The following is a 19829-nucleotide window of genomic DNA, read 5'->3' as shown; positions in this document are numbered from 1 at the left end:
TAAAATAATTTCAACCATTCGAGAATAAATGTACACATATTCTTTTGCATTAAATTTTAAGCCTTTTCATTCACTTTATTTCAAGCTTACATGTTATTAATAAGAGATAAAGTTACTTTCCAAACAATGCAAGAATTTCAGGATTTGCTAATTAAAATGGGCAGGTTCAGACAACATATAAGGGGTTTCATTTGCAGTCAACTCCATTTTTTGAACGTAGATTTTGATTAAATTAACTAGTTAGTTTTTAAGTGTCATAGATTTCAAATGCAGAACTTTACTTCACAAACCTCTACTTCAAGTTCATAGTACAAAAACTACCAACATCATTTTTATCTACAGAACACTCCTCAGGCAAGGTATAAGTCCATCGCGATTTGTATTTTGTATTGTAAAGAAATATTATTTACTTCTTTTCCAAATGTACAAGGAAGCTTTTTACAAAAAGCATTGAATGAAGATGTGCAGAAAATAAATAAAACATAGAATAATAAAATTCAGCTTTCAGTTGAATGAAATAACATGACCAATTGCCATTTTGACATAAGTTGATTTGACCTGATAGTTAGGGAAATTTTTCTTGACTAACTTTCCAGTCAACTTTCCAAAAAAGTTGCCTTAATTGGAAGGAATTTTTTGACAGCTGGCCAATCAGATGCTAGAAACTTGCATTACTTTCAAGTCCCTTATGTCGTCTGAACCTTCCCAATGATTTATACTTTATGTGCTTTGAATTTTACTTAAAATTCTAAGAGACATTGACATTACCTAACTTACAAACTTGAGGTGGCGCTACAGTCATGTTTGAACTTAAAACTCAAATAAAAAACTTCTCCACCTAGATCGGACTCTAGCTAGATTAATCAAGTTTAGCGCTCCAAGTTGGGTGAGGTCACTTTCCACTTCTGCGTGCCGCCTGATTCGCGGTCTTCCTATTCTGCGCTGTCCTGTATGTGTGGATTCGAAGATTTTCCGTGACGGAGCATTAGCTTCCATGCGCTCTACGTGACCCAGCCATCTTAGTCATTGGATTTTTACTCGTCGTTCCATCTTTTTGATTATATTCTTGGTACTAACCTCTTAGTAAGTAATGTTGGTAATGAACCAACCTTCATAACTAAAACTCGACAAGAAGTCTTAGACATAACTCTTGTCTCATATAGTATACACCATATGATCTTGGACTGGAAAGTATCCAAAGAACACTCGTTCTCTGATCATAGATATATCCAGTTCAATATAAATGTGGAGAGTTTACTAGAACCTGGACTATCTAGTCCTTCCTCTAACGCTAACGAACTTGACAACAAAGTCAATGACCTTACCTCAGCTATGAACAGATCGCTAGAAATTTCTTGTCCACTTATACACATAAGAGGAAAGAGGAAACCACAATGGTGGGCCTCAGAGCTTGACTCGCTCAGGAAGGAATGCAGGAAACTTTTCAACCGAGCCAAAGCTGCAAGACTAGCCTCTCATTGGGACTCCTACAAAGAATCCCTAAGAATCTACAAGAAGGCACTAAGGAAATCCAAGCGATCTTCTGGGCGATCCTTCTGTGGCATGATAGAAGAAACTTCTGAAGCCTCTAGGTTACGGAAAATTCTTTCAACTAATCAAGCTATGCCAAGCTGCTTGAAAAATGCAGACGGCTCCTGGACTAATTCAAGTAATGAATCACTGAACCTACTATTGGACACCCACTTTCCTGGTAATTCTCTTACCGAAACTTGCAACAGCTTTGCACGTTCAAGTTCAAATACAACATATCCAGAAGGTCTGATCACAAAGGATAAGTTACAATGGGCTCTCAACAGCTTCAAACCATTTAAAGCTGCAGGACCAGATGGAATAATACCAGCAGAATTATACAAAAAGCCTCTGATATAATTGCACCAATCCTTGAGGCAATTTTTACCAGCTGTCTTTACCTGGTCCATGTTCCTTCGGCATGGAGAGAAGTTAAAGTTGTCTTTATACCTAAAGCAGGTAAATGCTCCCAAGTTAATCCTAAAGATTTACGACCTATAAGTCTATCATCATTCCTTCTTAAGACCCTGGAAAGATTGATTGATATCCATTTAAGGGCACGTATCGATACAAGACTTCTGTCTTCGTCTCAACATGCCTACCGTAAGGGTAAATCGGTGGAAACAGCGTTACACACTTTAGTACGCACCATCGAATATTCCCTCCATCATAAAGAGTTCACTATGGTTGCTTTCCTTGACATCGAAGGTGCCTTTAACAACGTGGACACATCTGCAATCACTTCTGCACTGACATCTCTAAATGTAGAGAGTTCGCTTCGGGAGTTAATTCATTTAATGCTTACTAGCAGAATAATTAATTCAAAACTGGGCAACTCTTCTAGCAGACGATTCGTTAGTAGAGGGACACCGCAAGGTGGTATTCTATCCCCACTCCTCTGGAACCTAGTGGTGAATGAAATCCTAACTAGTTTGGATGCGGAGGGTTTCAGAGTGATAGCCTATGCGGACGACGTTGCTATAGCAGTTTCAGGAAAGCATCTTAATATCCTAAAAGAACTCTTACAAAATGCCTTGGACAGACTAATACTCTGGGCTGATCGGTGTGGACTGGGTGTTAACCCACACAAAACCGATCTGGTCTTATTTTCGAGGAGATACAAAATTCCATTTGTCAACCCTCCTTACATTAAAGGAATCCAATTAAAATTCTCAGACGAGGCCAAATACCTAGGTCTTGTCTTAGACAAAAAACTAAATTGGAAACGCAACGTACAGGAAAGAGTCAAAAAAGCTACTGTAGCTCTCTTTTCTTGCAAAAAAGCTATTGGTAATAAATGGGGTTTACAACCCAGAATCACGCATTGGCTATACACATCGGTAATCAGACCGATTTTAACGTACGGTGTAGCAGTATGGTGGACTGCTTTAGAGAAAGGTATAAACAGGGATAAGTTAAATAAAGTCCAACGTTCAGCCTGCCTATGTATAAGCGGATCGCTTCGCACGACCCCATCTGCGGCACTGGACACCTTGCTTTACCTTACACCTCTTGACATATTTAGTAAACAAATAGCTGCAAGCTCTGCTATCCGCCTCAATGCTTCGTCGCAGTGGACTAACAACAACATTGGCCACTCCGTAATTCTAAGGTACTTAGAATCAATTCCAAAGCACACAGACTACACCATCCCCCAACTACAATTCGATAGGAATTTCCAGATTTCTATACCTACCAGATCTTTTTGGGAGGATAGGACATTCTTAGAGGATGAGTCAATCCACTTTTACACAGATGGCTCAAAGACCAAAGAAGGGGTTGGTGGTGGTGTGTACTCTGAACGACTGAAATTAAGTCTCTCATTCCGCCTTCCCAATCATTCTAGCGTGTTCCAGGCGGAACTTTTGGCGATTAAGGAAGTCTTGTCTTGGCTCAAAGAAAACGTGATATCAACATCTGATATCCGTCTATCAAATCTCTGGACTCAGTCTCTACAAACTCTATAACAGTCCATAACTGTCGATCATCTCTAATGGAGATGGCGCAACAGTTTAATATTCACCTTTGCTGGGTGCCGGGCCATAGAGACATTCCAGGTAACTGTAAGGCAGATGAACTCGCCAGGAACGGTACAGTACAACCCATCCTACCACGTTTGGCAAGTACTGGCATACCAATCGCTACTTGTAAACTGCTACTAATGCAAGACGCTGTGAGGAGGGCAGCCACCAGGTGGACCAACATCACCACGTGTCAAGCCACAAAAAACATCTGGCCAACACTGGATTTAAAACGTTCAAGGTGCTTGCTCTCTCTAAGCAGATCGCATATAAGCTCGATAATAGGTGTCATAACCGGACACTGTCTAATAGGAAAGCACGCCATGAGACTAGGCGTATTCTCAAATGACTTTTGCAGAAGCTGTATGGACGAGGAAGAGGAAGAAACGGTTCTTCATCTTCTCTGCACATGCCCTGCTCTAGCTCGAAAACGCAAGAATTACCTAGGAGAATTCTTCTGTAACGATCTAAACGATCTAAATCATATCGGGATAATCAGCCTCTCACGTTTCGTAAGAGACTCTAACTGGTTCCATTGAGCTTAGGAGAAAGCCTCAAGATTCATGTGGTATCACAATGGGCCATTAAACTGGCCTAAGTGTGTCCGTTCCATCTTAGACAGCCACTATAACCTAACCTAACCATCTTCTCCTCCAATCCCCTTCTATGGACCATCACGCGAAGAACTTTCTTCTCAAAGCGACCTAAGGTGCTTTCTTCCGCTTTTGTGGAGCAGCGCGAATTCTCCATGGTCATCATGCACAAACGGACGAGTTTGGCAAGGATGCCAAAACTAGATATGGCTCTATACAGCTTGTCCCTGTAGATGATGTCATATTTGGCCTTGAAATCGATGAAAAAATGGTGGTATAGATTTGATGTTCTTGGATTTTTTTAAAGGATCTGCTGTAATGTAAACATTTGATCGACTGATTAGGACTTATCAGGTTGTTAACGATGGGCCTTAGATGCTTACATATTACGGAAAAGATGTTAAATTAACTGATTCCTCTATAGTTGGTACAGTTTAGAGGGTCTCCTTTTTTCTGAATCGGATAAACAATACTAAGGTTCCGTTCATCGGACATGCTTTCTTCCGGCCATATCTTACAATAAATTTAGTGCATGCTCGTAACCAAATTATCTCCAAGTCCTTTGAAGAGCTCGGCATTCAAGCCATCTGCTCCATCGGCTTTGTTAGACGTCAGCTTATATGGCAATCTTCATTTCGTCTCAGTCGGGAAGACGGGATTGTTGGCTCTCTTCGTCTATGTTGAATGGATCGACCTGACTCACAGCGGAATTCGGTTCGTTGTTGCAGTTATGCAGTCTGCAGAAGTGGTCTTTCCATATCCTCAGCATTGACTGCGGTTCTACTATGATGTTTCTATTTTCGTCTTTGCAGCCTTCGATTCGAGATTTATGCCCTTGTTAATTTCGTTGCACCACCTCATTAAACTTTCGAACTTCATACCTGCTTTTGAACCTCTCAATATCTTCGACCGCAAACTTCTCATGCTCTGTCTCTTTCATTCTTGGAACTCGGGTTTCCTCTCGCATCCTCTGCTCAGAGAGCTCGTGAGCAGCTTTCATCCTTCTTGTCATTACATAGGTTCTTTAAAATTAAGTGATCTTGAAACAATGACGGGTATTTTGTTTAACTTTCTTAAGAACTCCCTTGAATTGAAATCTCCCATTTATATTTGTATTTATATATATATTTTATCTATTTAAATGCTTTTTACGTTGAGATATATCGAGTGAAATGAAATAGAAATCTAAATAATTGAAAATCAAGTGAAATTGTTTTCTGATTTCTATCATTCGATCGATTTCATACCTTCGAAACTTTTCGAAATCAATTTAAATTAATTTAAAGCAGCATCACAACAGTAAATAAACAATTTGTTTTATGTTCTGTGCTTTTTAATACACATAAACTTAACAAATATAAAATATTATTGTGGTTTTATTTGCACAGCGTTGATCCACATTTGTTGAGGATTTGTGGTTAATTGCAATCAGCAGTTTCCAAATATCGGTTGGGAAAGACTCAGGTATCGAAGTAAAGTTGAATGTGTCTTGAAAGTTTTTAAAAGAATGTTGTGTTTAGCATAGGGAAGACATTTGGTTTGTTGAAATATCGTTTTAAATGTTTTGTCCTTATTCTAAAATACAAAGTGGAAGCTTCATCTTCTAACGAATCAAGTACGTTCTAAAGAAAACCAAGGTTTTATTTCCCTTCTATGTCGCTTTCAAATCTCACCAACTTAATCATGTCGAATTTAAATCACTTGAAAATTGCAAAAGTCGGAATGTAAAACAAGTAAATTCGTATTAAGTTCGAAACAAATTAAATCGGTATCGATAAGAATGATTTGTAGAAGTACAATTTATATTTTGAGTCTATTTTAATTCAATTCCAAGTGATAGTGAAATGTAGAAACTAGCTGTTTGAATCGGAAGTCTACCCCTATTCCAATCGCGCTTCACAAATTCATCAGTTTTTAACCAATGAAGGGGTCATATGAGTCATTAAGCGTATGTAAATTAGTTGCATAAGCAAAGATTTCGTCTATGGGTTTGCTTGACATAAGAAATTAAAATCTTTGCAATAAAATTTGAAGTTTTTAAACACTTTAGTAATTCTTTAAATTATTTTAACAAGATCTTCTGATCTGAGAGAAAAAGCAAATATTCAGATTCTTAAAAGGAAACTTGGAATAGCAATTATCAATTTAATATTATATTCAGAGAAAACATCATTTCTAATTCTCTTAACATAAACTGAAGTTGCCTTCAAATTCCTGAAACTCGTCTTTAAACTATCTTATTTTCTTGACACACATAAACAGTGTCATGCTTTCTTAAAGGGTGCTTTCTTTAAAAATGATTACCTATTTTCTATGATTAAATATAGGCACTTTTAAGATCTTAAGAAACTGAAGATATATTGAATTCAATTTTCTTTTTGAAGTGCATTGTCGTTAGATACCTTAAAGTTGAGACTTTATCATGAATTTTAAGAACATTAATGTCCCTAGAAGACCAAAAGTCTCACTTTCGTTGAACTAATTAAAAAACATAAAACGAATGTTATTAATTTAATATGAAAGCTATGAATCTTCCTTCGAGATTTGGAGTAAGAAAAGATTCTGAAACATGGGTTTATTTGTTTTTAATTTTTAAAGAGATTACTACCTTAAAGCACCTTTTTCGTTAAATTCAAGAAGCAAACATTTGTCTCTCTACAATTTTGTATGTTTTTTTTAGGTTCCCTCAAAACAGTAAAATTTGTATTCTAGCATTAGTTCCAATAAACGAAGACTGTCGGAAATTGCGTCACTATGAAATTCACCAAAACATTGGAAGAAAATTCCTCATTCTGTTTTATTGTGGTTTTTTTGTTGGATAAAAGTAAATTTTTGACACAATTTCCAACATTTTAGCTGGGACTGCATCCTAAACCCGTCTTAACAATTGTATTTAAGCTATAAAATTGAGCATATTTAGAAAACGTTGTAATCTTGGAATGCTTTTATACATAGCGAGTCGTCCAATTTAAATAGTTAGCCCATACCTTGTTACACAACTGTGTTTTTAAAAAAATCAAAAAACTTAAAGTGTCACTTTAGACCTTGAAATATGTAAGCTTAAGATTAAGATATACATACATTATGTTATTTTAACTTTGTGATCCTACTTTACAGTATACTAAAAAATATTTGTAAGTGGTGCCCAAAAATGTATCTTTAGGTTTATTGTGTGACCCCCCTGATAAAAAAAAACTGGATCCGCTCTTGTCGTGAAATTTGTATGAATTTACTTTAGTAATAATACACACATGTTTTGGTTAGTTTTACCTTTCCTTGGAGGTGTATCTTACCTGCCTTATACCTTACCTATTTCACTGCCTTTACTCGTCCTCTGATTATTTCAACAAATTTAATCAAAATACGCGAAAGTCTTCAGTGAGTAAACTTAATAAAATTAAGTACCTTCGTGTTAATTCAAGCCTTTGAGTTTCATTATGTTGGGTATCTTAACTAAAAAATATAATTAACCTAATATTTTATTTAGATAGGTAAAATCTTCGTAGTTATAAAAACAAAATAAGTAGAGAGGATCAAGTGGAATACTTGTAGATTATGTGGACTTAAAAGAAATCATAACTATTCATAATTAGAAAACAAACTATTCAAAAAATGTACAACAATCTTGATTAATTTATAAAAGGTTGAAAATGTTCAAATGTAAGAAACTAAAGGGTAAGTGTAACATTTTATGAATTAAATATTGATTTTCTATTAACCTACTAATCTAAAAATTGGCCAGTTTTTCTTTGTAGGGTCATATAGTCTGCAAATTAACCCTTAATAAAGGGTGGTTAAATTTTTAGGGGATTTGTTGAATGTGAACCACACCTAAACGTCGATTTTTTTTCTGCATTTTAATTGACATTTATCAATTTCAGATTAATTCAAATAAAAACATGGAAGGATGCACAATCGGGCAAAGCGTTAAGGCTATTCAGGCTCATTATGAAAAATGGGCGTTCACATTAAAATGCATATCGTGTACTTCGTAATTTTTAGGTTCAATTATTAACTTCCCATAGGAATTTATTGTAAGCGGTCCGATTTGTCAAATTGAAAATTTTGACATTTCTCGACGTTTCAAGGTCCCTAGAGTCGAAATAAAAGATTTTTAGAAAGATGTCTGTGCGTGCGTGTGTACGTACGTTCGTACGTCCGTATGTCCGTACGTCCGTACGTTCGCGACGTTTTTTCGTCCTTCATAGCTCAAGAACCAGAAGAGATATCAACTTCAAATAAATTTTGTTATACAGATAATAAGGCAGAGAGATGCAGAAAGGGCTCTCAATAAAATTGCGTGGGTGGTTTTTTTACCATAGCAGTTTGAAAAAAAGGTGAAAATTTTGGTTAACCCTAAATATCGTACGAACCAAAAACGTTAGAGACTTGAATTAAATTTTATATAATATATTGTAACGTGATACCAAACAGGTATATTTTTTGAAAAAAAATCAATATAACGGTTTTTTTATAAATAAATAAAACTGAAAAAAAAATGTGTCACCTCCAAAATTTTACGACTGAAATATGATTTCCTCTCTAAAACAATTTTGTGCAACGAAGAATAGTGTTTTTGACATCTGATAAAATTTTGAGCAAAATCGAATTGACAGTTTTTTTTTATAAAAAATAAAAATCTAAAAAAAAAAAATTACTCAAAGTTGGTAAAAATTGAATATCGATTCAAATATCTTTTTAAAAACTTGAAATTTAGGTTTCAAGCTTATTTAATCTTATAAGAAATATTGTTTTCGACATTTTGAAAAATGATGAGAAAAATCGAGTTGAAAGTTTTTTTAACAAAAAAATAAAAACCTAAAAAAAAATGTATAAAAATTGATTTTCGACTCAAATATCTTTTCAAAACTTTGAGATATTGACTTTAAACTACTTTTATCTTTCAAAAAATATTGTTTTCAACATTCAGTTAAAGTTTGGAAAAGATGGAATTGACAGTTTTTTTTTACAAAAAATTAACAAAAGTTGGTAAAAAATGATTTTCGACTCAAATATCTCTTCAAAAATTTAAAATATTGGCTTCAGACTAATTTTATCTTATAAGAAATATTGTTTTCAACATTTGGTAAAATTTTTAAAAAATTCGAATTGACAATTTTTTTACAAAAAATAAAACTCGAAAAAAAACAATACTAAAATTTGGTAAAAATTTACTTTCGGCTCAAATAGCTTTTCAAAAATTAAAAATATTGGCTTCAAACTTATTTTATTTCACAAAAAATATTGTTTTCAATATTTTTTATAAAAAATAAAATCTACATAAAATAGTACGCAAATTTGGTAAAACCTGATACGAATACATATAGACAAACTTTTAAGCAAGACAAATCGACAGACGGGATGGGAACTTATCAGTGTGAGTCGCATCCCAGCCTCTTTTTTTTTTTAAAGTTTCGCCGTCGTCAATGGTCAGAATAGCAGCAAGAACTGGCAACAATTTTCGAAGAAAATCATCTTCAGTTATGAGGCACATTTTCAACTCAGTTCATTAAAAGAATTTGGGCGGATGATAATCCAAGAGTGATTGTCGGAAAACCAATAAACCCACAAAGAGTGACTATTTGGTGCAGTTAATAAATTAAATTGGGCCGTATTTTCTTCCAACATGAGGCTGGCCAACCAGTTACCATGAAAAATTATAAGAACATTGAAACACAGGGAAATGTCAAAATTTTCAATACGACCACAATAACTTCCTATGGGAAGTTTAAAACTATAAGCTTGCTTCGTCGACTTCAAAGCAGCGTTCGACAAGTTAAACAGACAAGCCGTGATTTACAAGCTCTCAACGCTAGGAATCTCCTGAAAATTCTGAATGATATATTTTTTTACTTTCTTGTTTCTTCGAGTGCATTAGTATGAAACATCAACAAATGTTCCACAATGCTGCATTTTAAGTAAATAACTTAACTCCCAGGAGGAATACCTTTTGCCGAGATACAAGTGAAAGTCCTGTTAAATATTACATTCGTTAAGTATCAATACTTTGTTACTATCACTCTATACAAAATATTAAATTATAATCACTTGATCAGTTTATTGAAAATCAGAACATCTTCTTTTAGTTTTTCTGTCTGAATAAAATATCGTTACCTAGAAGACGTTGTTGAACTTAAAAAGGAACTTTATAAATCTAATTAGCCAATAGGTTATGAGCCTATATTTCTAGACGGAACAACGTAACAGAAAAAAACAAAATGGCCGAATCTCTAAGGACTTCAATATCAAAATTGGGTCAAAATAACTAACATATTTGAAAGTACAAGCTAGAGCTTTTGTTGAGAAAGGATGGGCTTTGGGAAGTGGTCCTTAATCAAAAACCTGAACCACCCACGACCAACAACCAACTTCACCATGTCAGGAAGACTGACAGAGCAAAGGTTGCGTGGGACAAGCTAAGACATCATGATGAAAAATCGACACTAAGCAATAAGGTACAGCTGATGCGAAAAATATATAGCTTAAAATTGGAAGATTCAAGCATGAAGGAATATATTTAGACAATGACGACACTTTTCGACAAATTAGCAACATTGGATGAAGATCAGCTATCGGAAAGTTGGACTGTTGCAATGGTTTAAAGCAGTCTGCCCAGGTCATACGATACACTTGTAACAGCTCTTGAAACCAGAGATCAAGCGGCATTGACTTTGGATCTAGTAGAAGCAAAGTTACTGGAAGAGTTTTCAAGGCAAAATAAGGGAAATGATAATACTGCACTAAAGGTATCTAATAAATATTCGAACGAATCTACTAATTTCTTTTGTAATAAGGGTTATAATAAAGAAAGATTGCCGCAAATTCATATATCCAGTGGAAAAATTCGAAGAAATAAGGAAAAGTCAACACCGTAACTTCGTCCAATGAATTTTGTTTTGGTTTGAGTGATGGGATGTATAATGGTTGGGTTATTGATTCAGGTGCAACAGTTCATATAACCAAAAACCATAACAATTTCACAAGCATGGACTCAAGTCATAATGGAAAAGTGATAGTGGCAAATGGTGAGGAAATTATTCCGAAAGGAAAAATAATTTGTATGCTTCAAGTATTGAACGGCAATAACGAGGAAGCTACAATTCGAATCGAAGATGGTCTACAATATCCCTGATCTTCAAGGCCGTTTAGTATCTTTGAAAAGAATAACAGACAAAAGATTTGCGGTAAGTTTCGGAAATAGGATTTGCTCAATCAAGACAGATAAGAACAAGAGGAAGCAGTAACTGAGTTAACTGGCAACCTAAACAAATTGAGGTTTAGATTCAACTTCAACAATTCGAAGACACTTTTGGTGAATGACCAACACAATTCCAATTCCACCAACATCCTTTGAAAGATGGACTGGAAAGACACCAAATATAAGTCATCTTTGTATTTTTGGAACAAAGGCTTTTGTCTACATCCCTAAAGTAACTCGAAGAAAGTTAGATGATACAGCTAAGGCTAAGATTGTTGGTTTCGACGAGCATTCAAAAGCTTATCGGTTTGCTTACAAAAGAACCAAGAAAATTACAATTAGCCGAGATGCAAAGTTCTTTGAGTTCTTATCAAAGAATGAGGAGGTTCATACGGAAAAGGGTAATTGTACCAAGACGAATAGTTAGAACTAATAGTACCAATTTTACCAAAAATCCAAGACGTGACTACGGAAGAAGAAGATACAAATAACGTCTGAAATAAAATAGAGAGGAATTAGAACCAACACAGGAAGATCTACCAAGAACATCAAGCAGATAAATTAAAGGAGTCCCACCACAACGCTTTATAAGCGGTGCAAATTTGGTACAGGAAGACCTTGAGAAAGAGCCTAAGGAATCCATTACATGTAAGGATAAAGTAGAGTGGTCATGGGCAGCTACTTTAACCTAACCTTTCCTAACCTATTCTGCACAAAATCCGCTGGTTGTATTTTCATGAAAGTTAACTCTTTTCAAGTCGGCTTTGTGAAATATTAAATGGACCACTACGATAGTCAGACTTGGTACAGAGCATGCACCAACTCATCTGCAAAATATGGTCAGAAGAAAGCATGTCCAATGAGTGGAATCTCAGCATAGTGTGCCCGATACATAAGAAAGGATACCCTCTAAACTGCGCCAACTACAGAGGCATCAGTCTCCTTAACATTGCGTATAAGATCCTGTCTGCCGTATTATGTGAACGTCTGAAGCCATTCGTCAACAACCTGATTGGTCCTTATCAGTGTGACTTCAGACCAGGAAAGTCCACTATCGACCAAATATTCATACTACGGCAGATCTTGGAAAAAACCCAGGAGCTTCAAATCGATACTCACCATCTCTTTATCGATATTAAAACCGCGTATGACAGCATCTATAGGGAAGAGCTCTACCGATCAATGTCTAGTTTTGGCATCCCTGTCAAACTTATCCGTTTGTGCAGAATGACGATGGAGAATGCACGCTGCTCTATCAAGGTCGGAAAAGATCTTACCGATGCATTTGATGTCAAAACAGGTTTTAGACAAGGCGATGCACTTTCATGCGACTTCTTCAACATCGTTCTGGAAAGAATTGTGCAAAACTCAACCTCAACACTAGAGGCACAATCTTCCGAAGGTCCATCCAATTACTCGGATACGCAGATGATATTGACATAATTGGAAGATCAAAGCGTGATGTCAGTGGAGCGTTTTTGAGCATTGCGACGCAAGCGAAGAAGATGGGTTTAGTGGTCAATGAGGGCAAGACCAAGTATATGCTGTCATCAAAAAAGGACACTGAACGACGACGTCTTGGACAAAACGTCACCATGGACAGCTATAACTTTGAGGTACTTAACCAGCGCTGAAATCAAACGAAGAATAACTCTTGCAAATCGCTGCTTCTTTGGACTTAGAAGGCAATTGGGAAGTAAAGTCCTCTCTCGAGCATGTAAAATCACCTTCTAAAAGACACTCATCATCCCGGTTCTCATCTATGGCGCTGAGGCCTGGACCCTGTCAAAGAAAGATGAGAGTGTCTTAGGATGCTTCGAGAGAAAAATTCTTCGGGTGATTTTTGTTCCCGTACGCATAGATGGAGAATGGAGGAGAAGATATAACGACGAATAGTACGGGCTGTACAGCGACACTGAAGCAGAATTAAATTCCAACGGCTTAGATGGCTAGGTCATGTAGAGCGGATGGACATCAACGCTCCAGCCCGAAAGATCTTCGAATCCAATCCCGAGGGACGGCGCAGTAGAGGAAGACCGCGACTCAGGTGCACCCAGGTGGGAGAGGACCTCAACCAACTTGGCGTGCGAAACTGGAGACAGCTATAGCTAGGGACCGAACTGGCTGGAGACGCTTGTTGGTTAAGGCCCATTTCCGCCCCGGACTGTAGCGCCACCTTAAGTAAGTAACTACGATAGTCTACTTTAGTCCCCTAGGTTTTGCAACAGTTTTAAGGCCTAATACCTTTAGCTCATCCAGTTACTGTACGATTAGTTCAAAGAATCCTATTTTGTGTTTCAAATCACTTTAAAAATTTATAGTATTTGCGTTATATACGTCCAAAGTTATTAAACTGTTTTTGTTTCAAATTATCTTAAAATTGGTATAAAAGACATGCTTTTATTTAAGAATTATTCTTGTTCTTCATTAATTAATACAAATATTATCATAAATTTTAGAGGATTAATCAAACCCTTGGTTTTTTTTAAGAGGATGAAATAAGTATTAAAAAGTTCAAACGCAATTTTACTCTTTCCAGTTATTGACAGCTTAAAATATATTTAACTTGTTAGTATATTTGTGTTTACTAAAAATCAATTTAATAAATTAAATTAACAAAATTTGTATTAATTTTGATTCAGAAAAATGACCATCGTCTCATCGTTATATTTCTCTTAGGTTAAATTAATAAATTGTTTAAAAAAAATCCAATTTTTTACCTAACGAACAATTTAAAATCCAAAATTACTTCAACATTATTGCTTCACATCTAAAAACTATTGTAGTGTGATTTTGAAAATAAAGTATGTAGTGTCAATTTAGAAAAAAAGTATTTCGCCCAACGTGGGGCTCGAACCCACGACCCTGAGATTAAGAGTCTCATGCTCTACCGACTGAGCTAGCCGGGCAGTTATTGTATCTTATGGCATAAGTTTACCAAAAACAACTTGAAATATTGAGACAATACAAGAATAAACTAACAATAACTTCGTTAAACATTGATTTTCACTTATATTTTTATTTATTAAACCTTAGTTACAACATCAAACAATGCATTAGTCTCGGAATTTAAATCCTTTTGCTATTAAATCTCTGCGAGCTTCTTCGATTTCTTCATGTAGTTCCTTGGAAGCCTCAGGACAATCGTTGAATGTTAATGTCCTATAAATGACAGTAGTTGCTGCATATACCTGTAAAGATTTCGAAACATTCATACATAGGCCTTAAAAAGTAAACTTTATATTAAATCAAACTCACCCCAAATAATATCACTAAAATAATTGGAAGAATTTGTATGTGGAATAAATATTTCTCAGTTGTTTCTGTTTGGATTTGTCCCGTAACAATGCATAAATACGGCACAGCAAATATACCGGCATACATTAGCCAACGTACTAAATTAGTCATACTGTTTGCTTTTGTTGTCTTTTTGAAAATGGAATGTATTAAACTATGATTTAAATCTTTGATTCTAGATTATAGTTAATTAGTTGTTAATTAAAGAAAACTATAAGAAAAATAAAAACACTTCCAAACAAATGCAAATGCAAAAAGTACGTGTCGTCTATGATGACAAATAGATTGACATTTCAACCAAAGTGACAGCAGCTGATAATGAAGTATGTGTAATCTAGTACTTTTTTGTTGAGCGACATCTTTATCTCAAAGTAGATAATGTTTTTGTAAACGAACGTTACTTTTGAAATAGAAATGTTTGAGCAGTTTAAAAGAATTTGATTTGAAAAAGAACCAACTTCCAGCTAAAGACCTGAAGGCATGGCCCATTTGAAAAATACACCACATTATTAATTTATCAGCTTTTTTCTTTTCGTTTTAAATTATAAGTGGATTATGTACAAAATTGTTCTGAATGTTTAATTATGTATCTTGTTATTACAAGCAAAACTTACTTCGAAAAAAGGAATGCAATCAGACAGTTTGGAAATTGCAACTTTTAGGGTCTCTTAAAAGTTCTATGATTTGGAAATATAACCATAACTCACTTATAATGAATGTAGAGATTACAGTTTGCTTAGGACTAGGGAGCGTCATAATGCAAGAGAAATGTTCCGAAAATGGAAAATTAGTTTTTGATTTGATGATGATGATATTGATACAACTATAGAGGAATCACTCTTCTTAATGTTGCTTACAAAATCTTCTCTGCGAACGTCTAAGGCCCATCGTCAACAACCTGATAGGTCCTTATCACATTATTGAATATCATAGCAAATTTAGGAATTTTCCAAGTTAGAAAAACCTCTCAAGAAGAACCTAACCTTAGTTTGACGAAGAATGTCAAAAAGCTCGAAAAACATCTTTTGTGTGGTTAAGGATTTTCAGTGACTCTACCCAAGGATTTTTTAGGGGTTCTTATGTAGCGTCAATAGGAAGTTTAAAATAGCTTTGTAAAACTAAAAAAAGTTATATCTACGCTGAAATGCAAGCAACCCGATTAACTTATTGCAAAAACTTCGCAGATATTTTGGAAACTGGCTAAGGATCTGAATTTAAAACATTTTACTATCCACACCGAACTGTTTCCAAATGTACCTTTCCCATTTCAGGGATATTTTAACTCCTGAAATAACGCCAGCTTAGTGACACTTCACACCATTTGCACTCATTGTCGAATCTCGGGACTGTGCACTTATAGTAAGTGAGTGAGAAGAAACGTTAGTGACGCTTAAAGATGGAATAGCAGCCGGTTCGAATTGTATTCCAGTGGAATTTTTTAAAATACGGAACTGCCATGCTCAAAAGACATCTTTTAACACTTTTAATAACAGTTATAGTAGGAAAAGTTTCTCCAGATGATTTTGGAGATGCCAATTCCTTTTCCAATCCACAAGAAAGGATATTTATTTGATGAAGAAATGTACAGAAGGAATCTTACAAGTTATTAACAACTATGATGCATAAGCGTATTATTATTGGATTGAGACCGGAAACTTGCTGAAAGAGTTAAGGCTAGATTAAGGCTAGGATATTCACCAATCGAAAACATTAGAAGCTTGGCAGAGAGTTTCTTAAAGGAAATTTAAAAACTGTATTTTTTTGTATCGATTTCAAAAGCTATATAGACTTGAGTTATCATTGAATTAGATGCGCTCCCAGCCTTTTCACCTGGAGAAATATCGTCGTTGACAGCCGAGTGTTGGGTCAACCGAGTGGAGAATTTGACAAAGATCTATGATTGGGACGAGAGGGCACTGCTCTTGGCAGTCTCGTCAAAAATGCATGGTCCTGCGAGATACTGGTGGGACACAAGTCAAGAAAATTCTACATCCTGGGCTCAGTTGGCATCGGAATTGAAATTAAATTTCCCTCACCACTTCAGCGAGGTAGAAATTCATCAACAACTTGCAAGAAAAATAAAAAAACCAACCGAATCAATTGAGACCTATTGTTTCGAAATGAACATGCTAGGGAAAAGGATTGAACTATCAGATAAAACAATAATTCAATATATCCTTACCGGTTTAAATGATTCTCAAATGAGTTCAAGTCTTGCGGCAGGGAGTTTTAAAGACATTGCGTAGTTGATAGAGAAAATTAAATGGTACCAAGGTATTCGCACAAATTGTCGAGCAACGAACAACACAATAGTTCCAAGGCAAATTACCGCGGCTCGGTTTTCGAGTAATGAACATATGAAGTGGCAACATCAACGAAACGTGGCTCCGAAAAACTCCATCACCTGCTATAAGTGTAATCAACAAGGACATTTTGCTAAGAACTGCCTGCAATCCAGAAAGAGACAGTGGAACAACAATAGAGACAATAGTCAGTATCCGCCAGCTAAGACAGAAAAGAAGCAAGAGAAGAACTACCGCGTCAACGTCATTTGTAACAAAGAGCAAACGGATTGTTACCATAAGGATGTTCTCATACATGGTAAAAAGTATGCAGCCTTGCTGGATTCAGGGAGCGAAAAAACAATTATATCCAAAATGGTGGCATCAGAGTTAAACTGTGGAATAGAAGAATGTGAAGCTACTTTGCATGGATTTGGAGGAGGAACTTGTCAAGCTATAGGTAGCATAGTCTGTCAGATTCAGATAGATGAGGCTTTCTTTCCAGTTTGTGCAATTGTGGTAGAAGACAACTGTTTATCAAGGCCGGTTTTAGTTGGTAAGGATATCCTTAATAACCCTATGTGTAACTTACATAAGCAAGGAGGCCACCTGTTAGTCCCGAAGATGAACGTAGATTTTCGATCAGCTAAACCCATTTGCATTGACAACATCCAAGTTGGCGAAGACCTGGATACACACATGCTAATTCAACTTCTTAATGACTACCGTCAATGTATTGCCTTGAACCAACATGAATTGGGACGAACGAGACTCATAGAAATGGAAATAGAGCTACTTAAACAAGATCCAGTCGTACATCATCCATATAAGGTGCCTTTTGCCAAAAGACAAGTGTTGTCCTCAATGATCTCTGAACTGATGGAGTGTGGAGTAGTTGTGGAGTCGCAATCTGATTATGCATCACCTGTAATTCTAGTCAAGAAGAAGAACGGTGAGGACAGGATGTGCGTGGACTACCGCAAACTGAATTCGTTGACGAAAAAGATTCGGTATCCAATACCATTGGTTGAAGAACAACTCAACAATTTGGTGGGGTATAAGTATTATAGTGTCCTGGACTTGGCTTCCGGATATTACCAGATTCCCATTAAGAAAGAACATACTCATTACACGGCGTTCATCACCCCAGATGGCTTGTATGAATTTACTTCCATGCCTTTTGGCCTCGTCAACGCCCCCTCGGTATTCCAAAAACTCATGAACACCATAGTTCGTAAAATGAGACCAGATAAAGTCGTTTGCTATATGGATGATGTTGTGATTCCATCCTTTTCCATCGAAGACGGTATTAAGAAACTGGAAAAGTTTTTGCAAATACTAAAAGACGCAAACCTAACTCTAAATCTTTCAAAATGTGTCTTCTTTAGAAAGGAAATAGAATTCCTTGGTCACGTGGTCAAAAATGGAACAATACAGCCTGGAAAAACAAAAACATCAGCAATAGAGAAATTCGTGGTCCCAAAAAACGAACATGAAGTTCGACAATTCATCGGACTGACCAGTTATTTCCGAAAATTCATTCAAAATTACTCGCTAATTGCTCTACCTTTGACTAACTTAACGAAGAAAGACAGCTTATTTGAATGGGGACCACGAGAGCAAAACGCTTTCGAAACTCTGAAGAAATGTCTTGTGGAGGGGCCAGTACTTACACTCTATAATCCAAACAACGATCATGAGCTACACACCGACGCCAGTTCGCGTGGAATCGCTGGAGTACTTTTTCAGCGTGACGATAACTCCTTACACCCCGTAGCATACTATAGCAGGAAAACTACAAAGGATGAAAGCTTCTATCACAGCTACGAACTTGAAGCATTGGCGGTAGTAGAATCAACTTACCGATTTTGCCAATATCTGTTGGGTAAACCTTTCAAGATTTTTACAGACTGCGAAGCGCTAAAAACAGCAATATGTAAAAAGGAGTTAGTACCTAGAATTGCCCGATGGTGGTTAAAAATGTTGGAATACGATTACGAAATAAATCATCGACCAGGAAGACTTATGAGCCATGTGGATGCGTTATCTAGACAACCGAACGAAGATGCACAAGAACCAAATGTCGTTGAATTGAACGTGCTGAAAGTAAACATAGAAGACCCAGACTGGTTATACTCGTTACAGCTCCAAGACGAACATATATCTACTATTGCACGATGTCTCGGCAGAGCACCTATAGCAACAATGAAGAAAAGCAAGTGCATTTAGACTATGTCTTAAAAGCTGGACGTGTTTATAGACGGGTAGACAACGAACTTAAGCTGTACGTACCGAAAGGCGTTCGAAATCGAGTAATGAGAAGCAGTCACGATCTTATGGGTCATTTTTCGGAAAAGAAAACAATTGAACATCTGAAATGCCGGTATTGGTTCCCAAGGATGACTCAAGTGGTAAAGAAATACTTGCAGTCCTGCGTGGAGTGCGCGTATAATAAAAACGAAGTCCAGCCTCGTGGTGAACTGCATTTGATACCCAAAAAGGACCTCCCTTTCGATACAGTACATTTGGATCACCTGGGACCATTCATCACATCGACTAAAGGAAATTCTTATCTAGTTGTTTTGGTAGATGCATTCACAAAATATACCATAATGAAAGCTCTTCCCAGTACGCAAACTAAACCAGTGTTGAATTTTTTGGCAGAAGTGTTCTTTTCATTTGGTGCACCACGTCGGATTGTTTCTGACAGAGGAACTGCCTTCACATCTAGACTCTTCGAGGACTTTATAAAAGGCTTTGGTATTATCCATGTTCAGAATGCCACCAGAACTCCTAGAGCGAATGGACAGGTGGAAAGATACAATCGCACAATACTTCAAGCTTTATTGACAACCGTAGAAGATGAAAATCGATGGGACCAGAAAGTGAAACCTGTGCAATGGGCTGT

General features: G+C 36.3%; 1 protein-coding gene and 1 non-coding gene across 2 annotated transcripts; both read right to left on the bottom strand.

Moving 5' to 3' along the window:
- Positions 1–14178: 14178 nt before the first annotated feature.
- On the bottom strand, positions 14179–14251 carry Trnak-cuu (transfer RNA lysine (anticodon CUU)). The gene has a single exon. It is a non-coding gene; the product is annotated as a tRNA-Lys (tRNA).
- A 90-nt stretch (positions 14252–14341) lies between these two features.
- Positions 14342–14931, bottom strand: LOC129940242 (dolichol-phosphate mannosyltransferase subunit 3). The gene is made up of 2 exons (XM_056048505.1): positions 14601–14931; positions 14342–14533 (listed from the first exon to the last, which is right to left on the bottom strand). Exons 1-2 carry the CDS (start codon positions 14748–14750, stop codon positions 14399–14401), a joined length of 285 nt encoding a protein of 94 aa, XP_055904480.1. The 5' UTR covers positions 14751–14931; the 3' UTR covers positions 14342–14398.
- Positions 14932–19829: the final 4898 nt, after the last annotated feature.

This window comes from Eupeodes corollae, chromosome 1 (genome assembly GCF_945859685.1).
Source record: "Eupeodes corollae chromosome 1, idEupCoro1.1, whole genome shotgun sequence".
Lineage (NCBI taxonomy): Eukaryota > Metazoa > Arthropoda > Insecta > Diptera > Syrphidae > Eupeodes > Eupeodes corollae.
The sequence above is the reverse complement of the archived record's forward strand: the minus strand, read 5'-3'. Positions and strand labels throughout refer to the sequence as shown.

Excerpts from the sequence above, each read along its gene's own strand:
- LOC129940242 (XM_056048505.1), bottom strand. The coding sequence starts at position 14,750 with ATGACTAATTTAGTACGTTGGCTAATGTATGCCGGTATATTTGCTGTG. Across the intron at positions 14,534-14,600 it reads TTTTAGTGATATTATTTGGG|GTATATGCAGCAACTACTGT; the intron begins GTGAGTTTGATT and ends AAATCTTTACAG.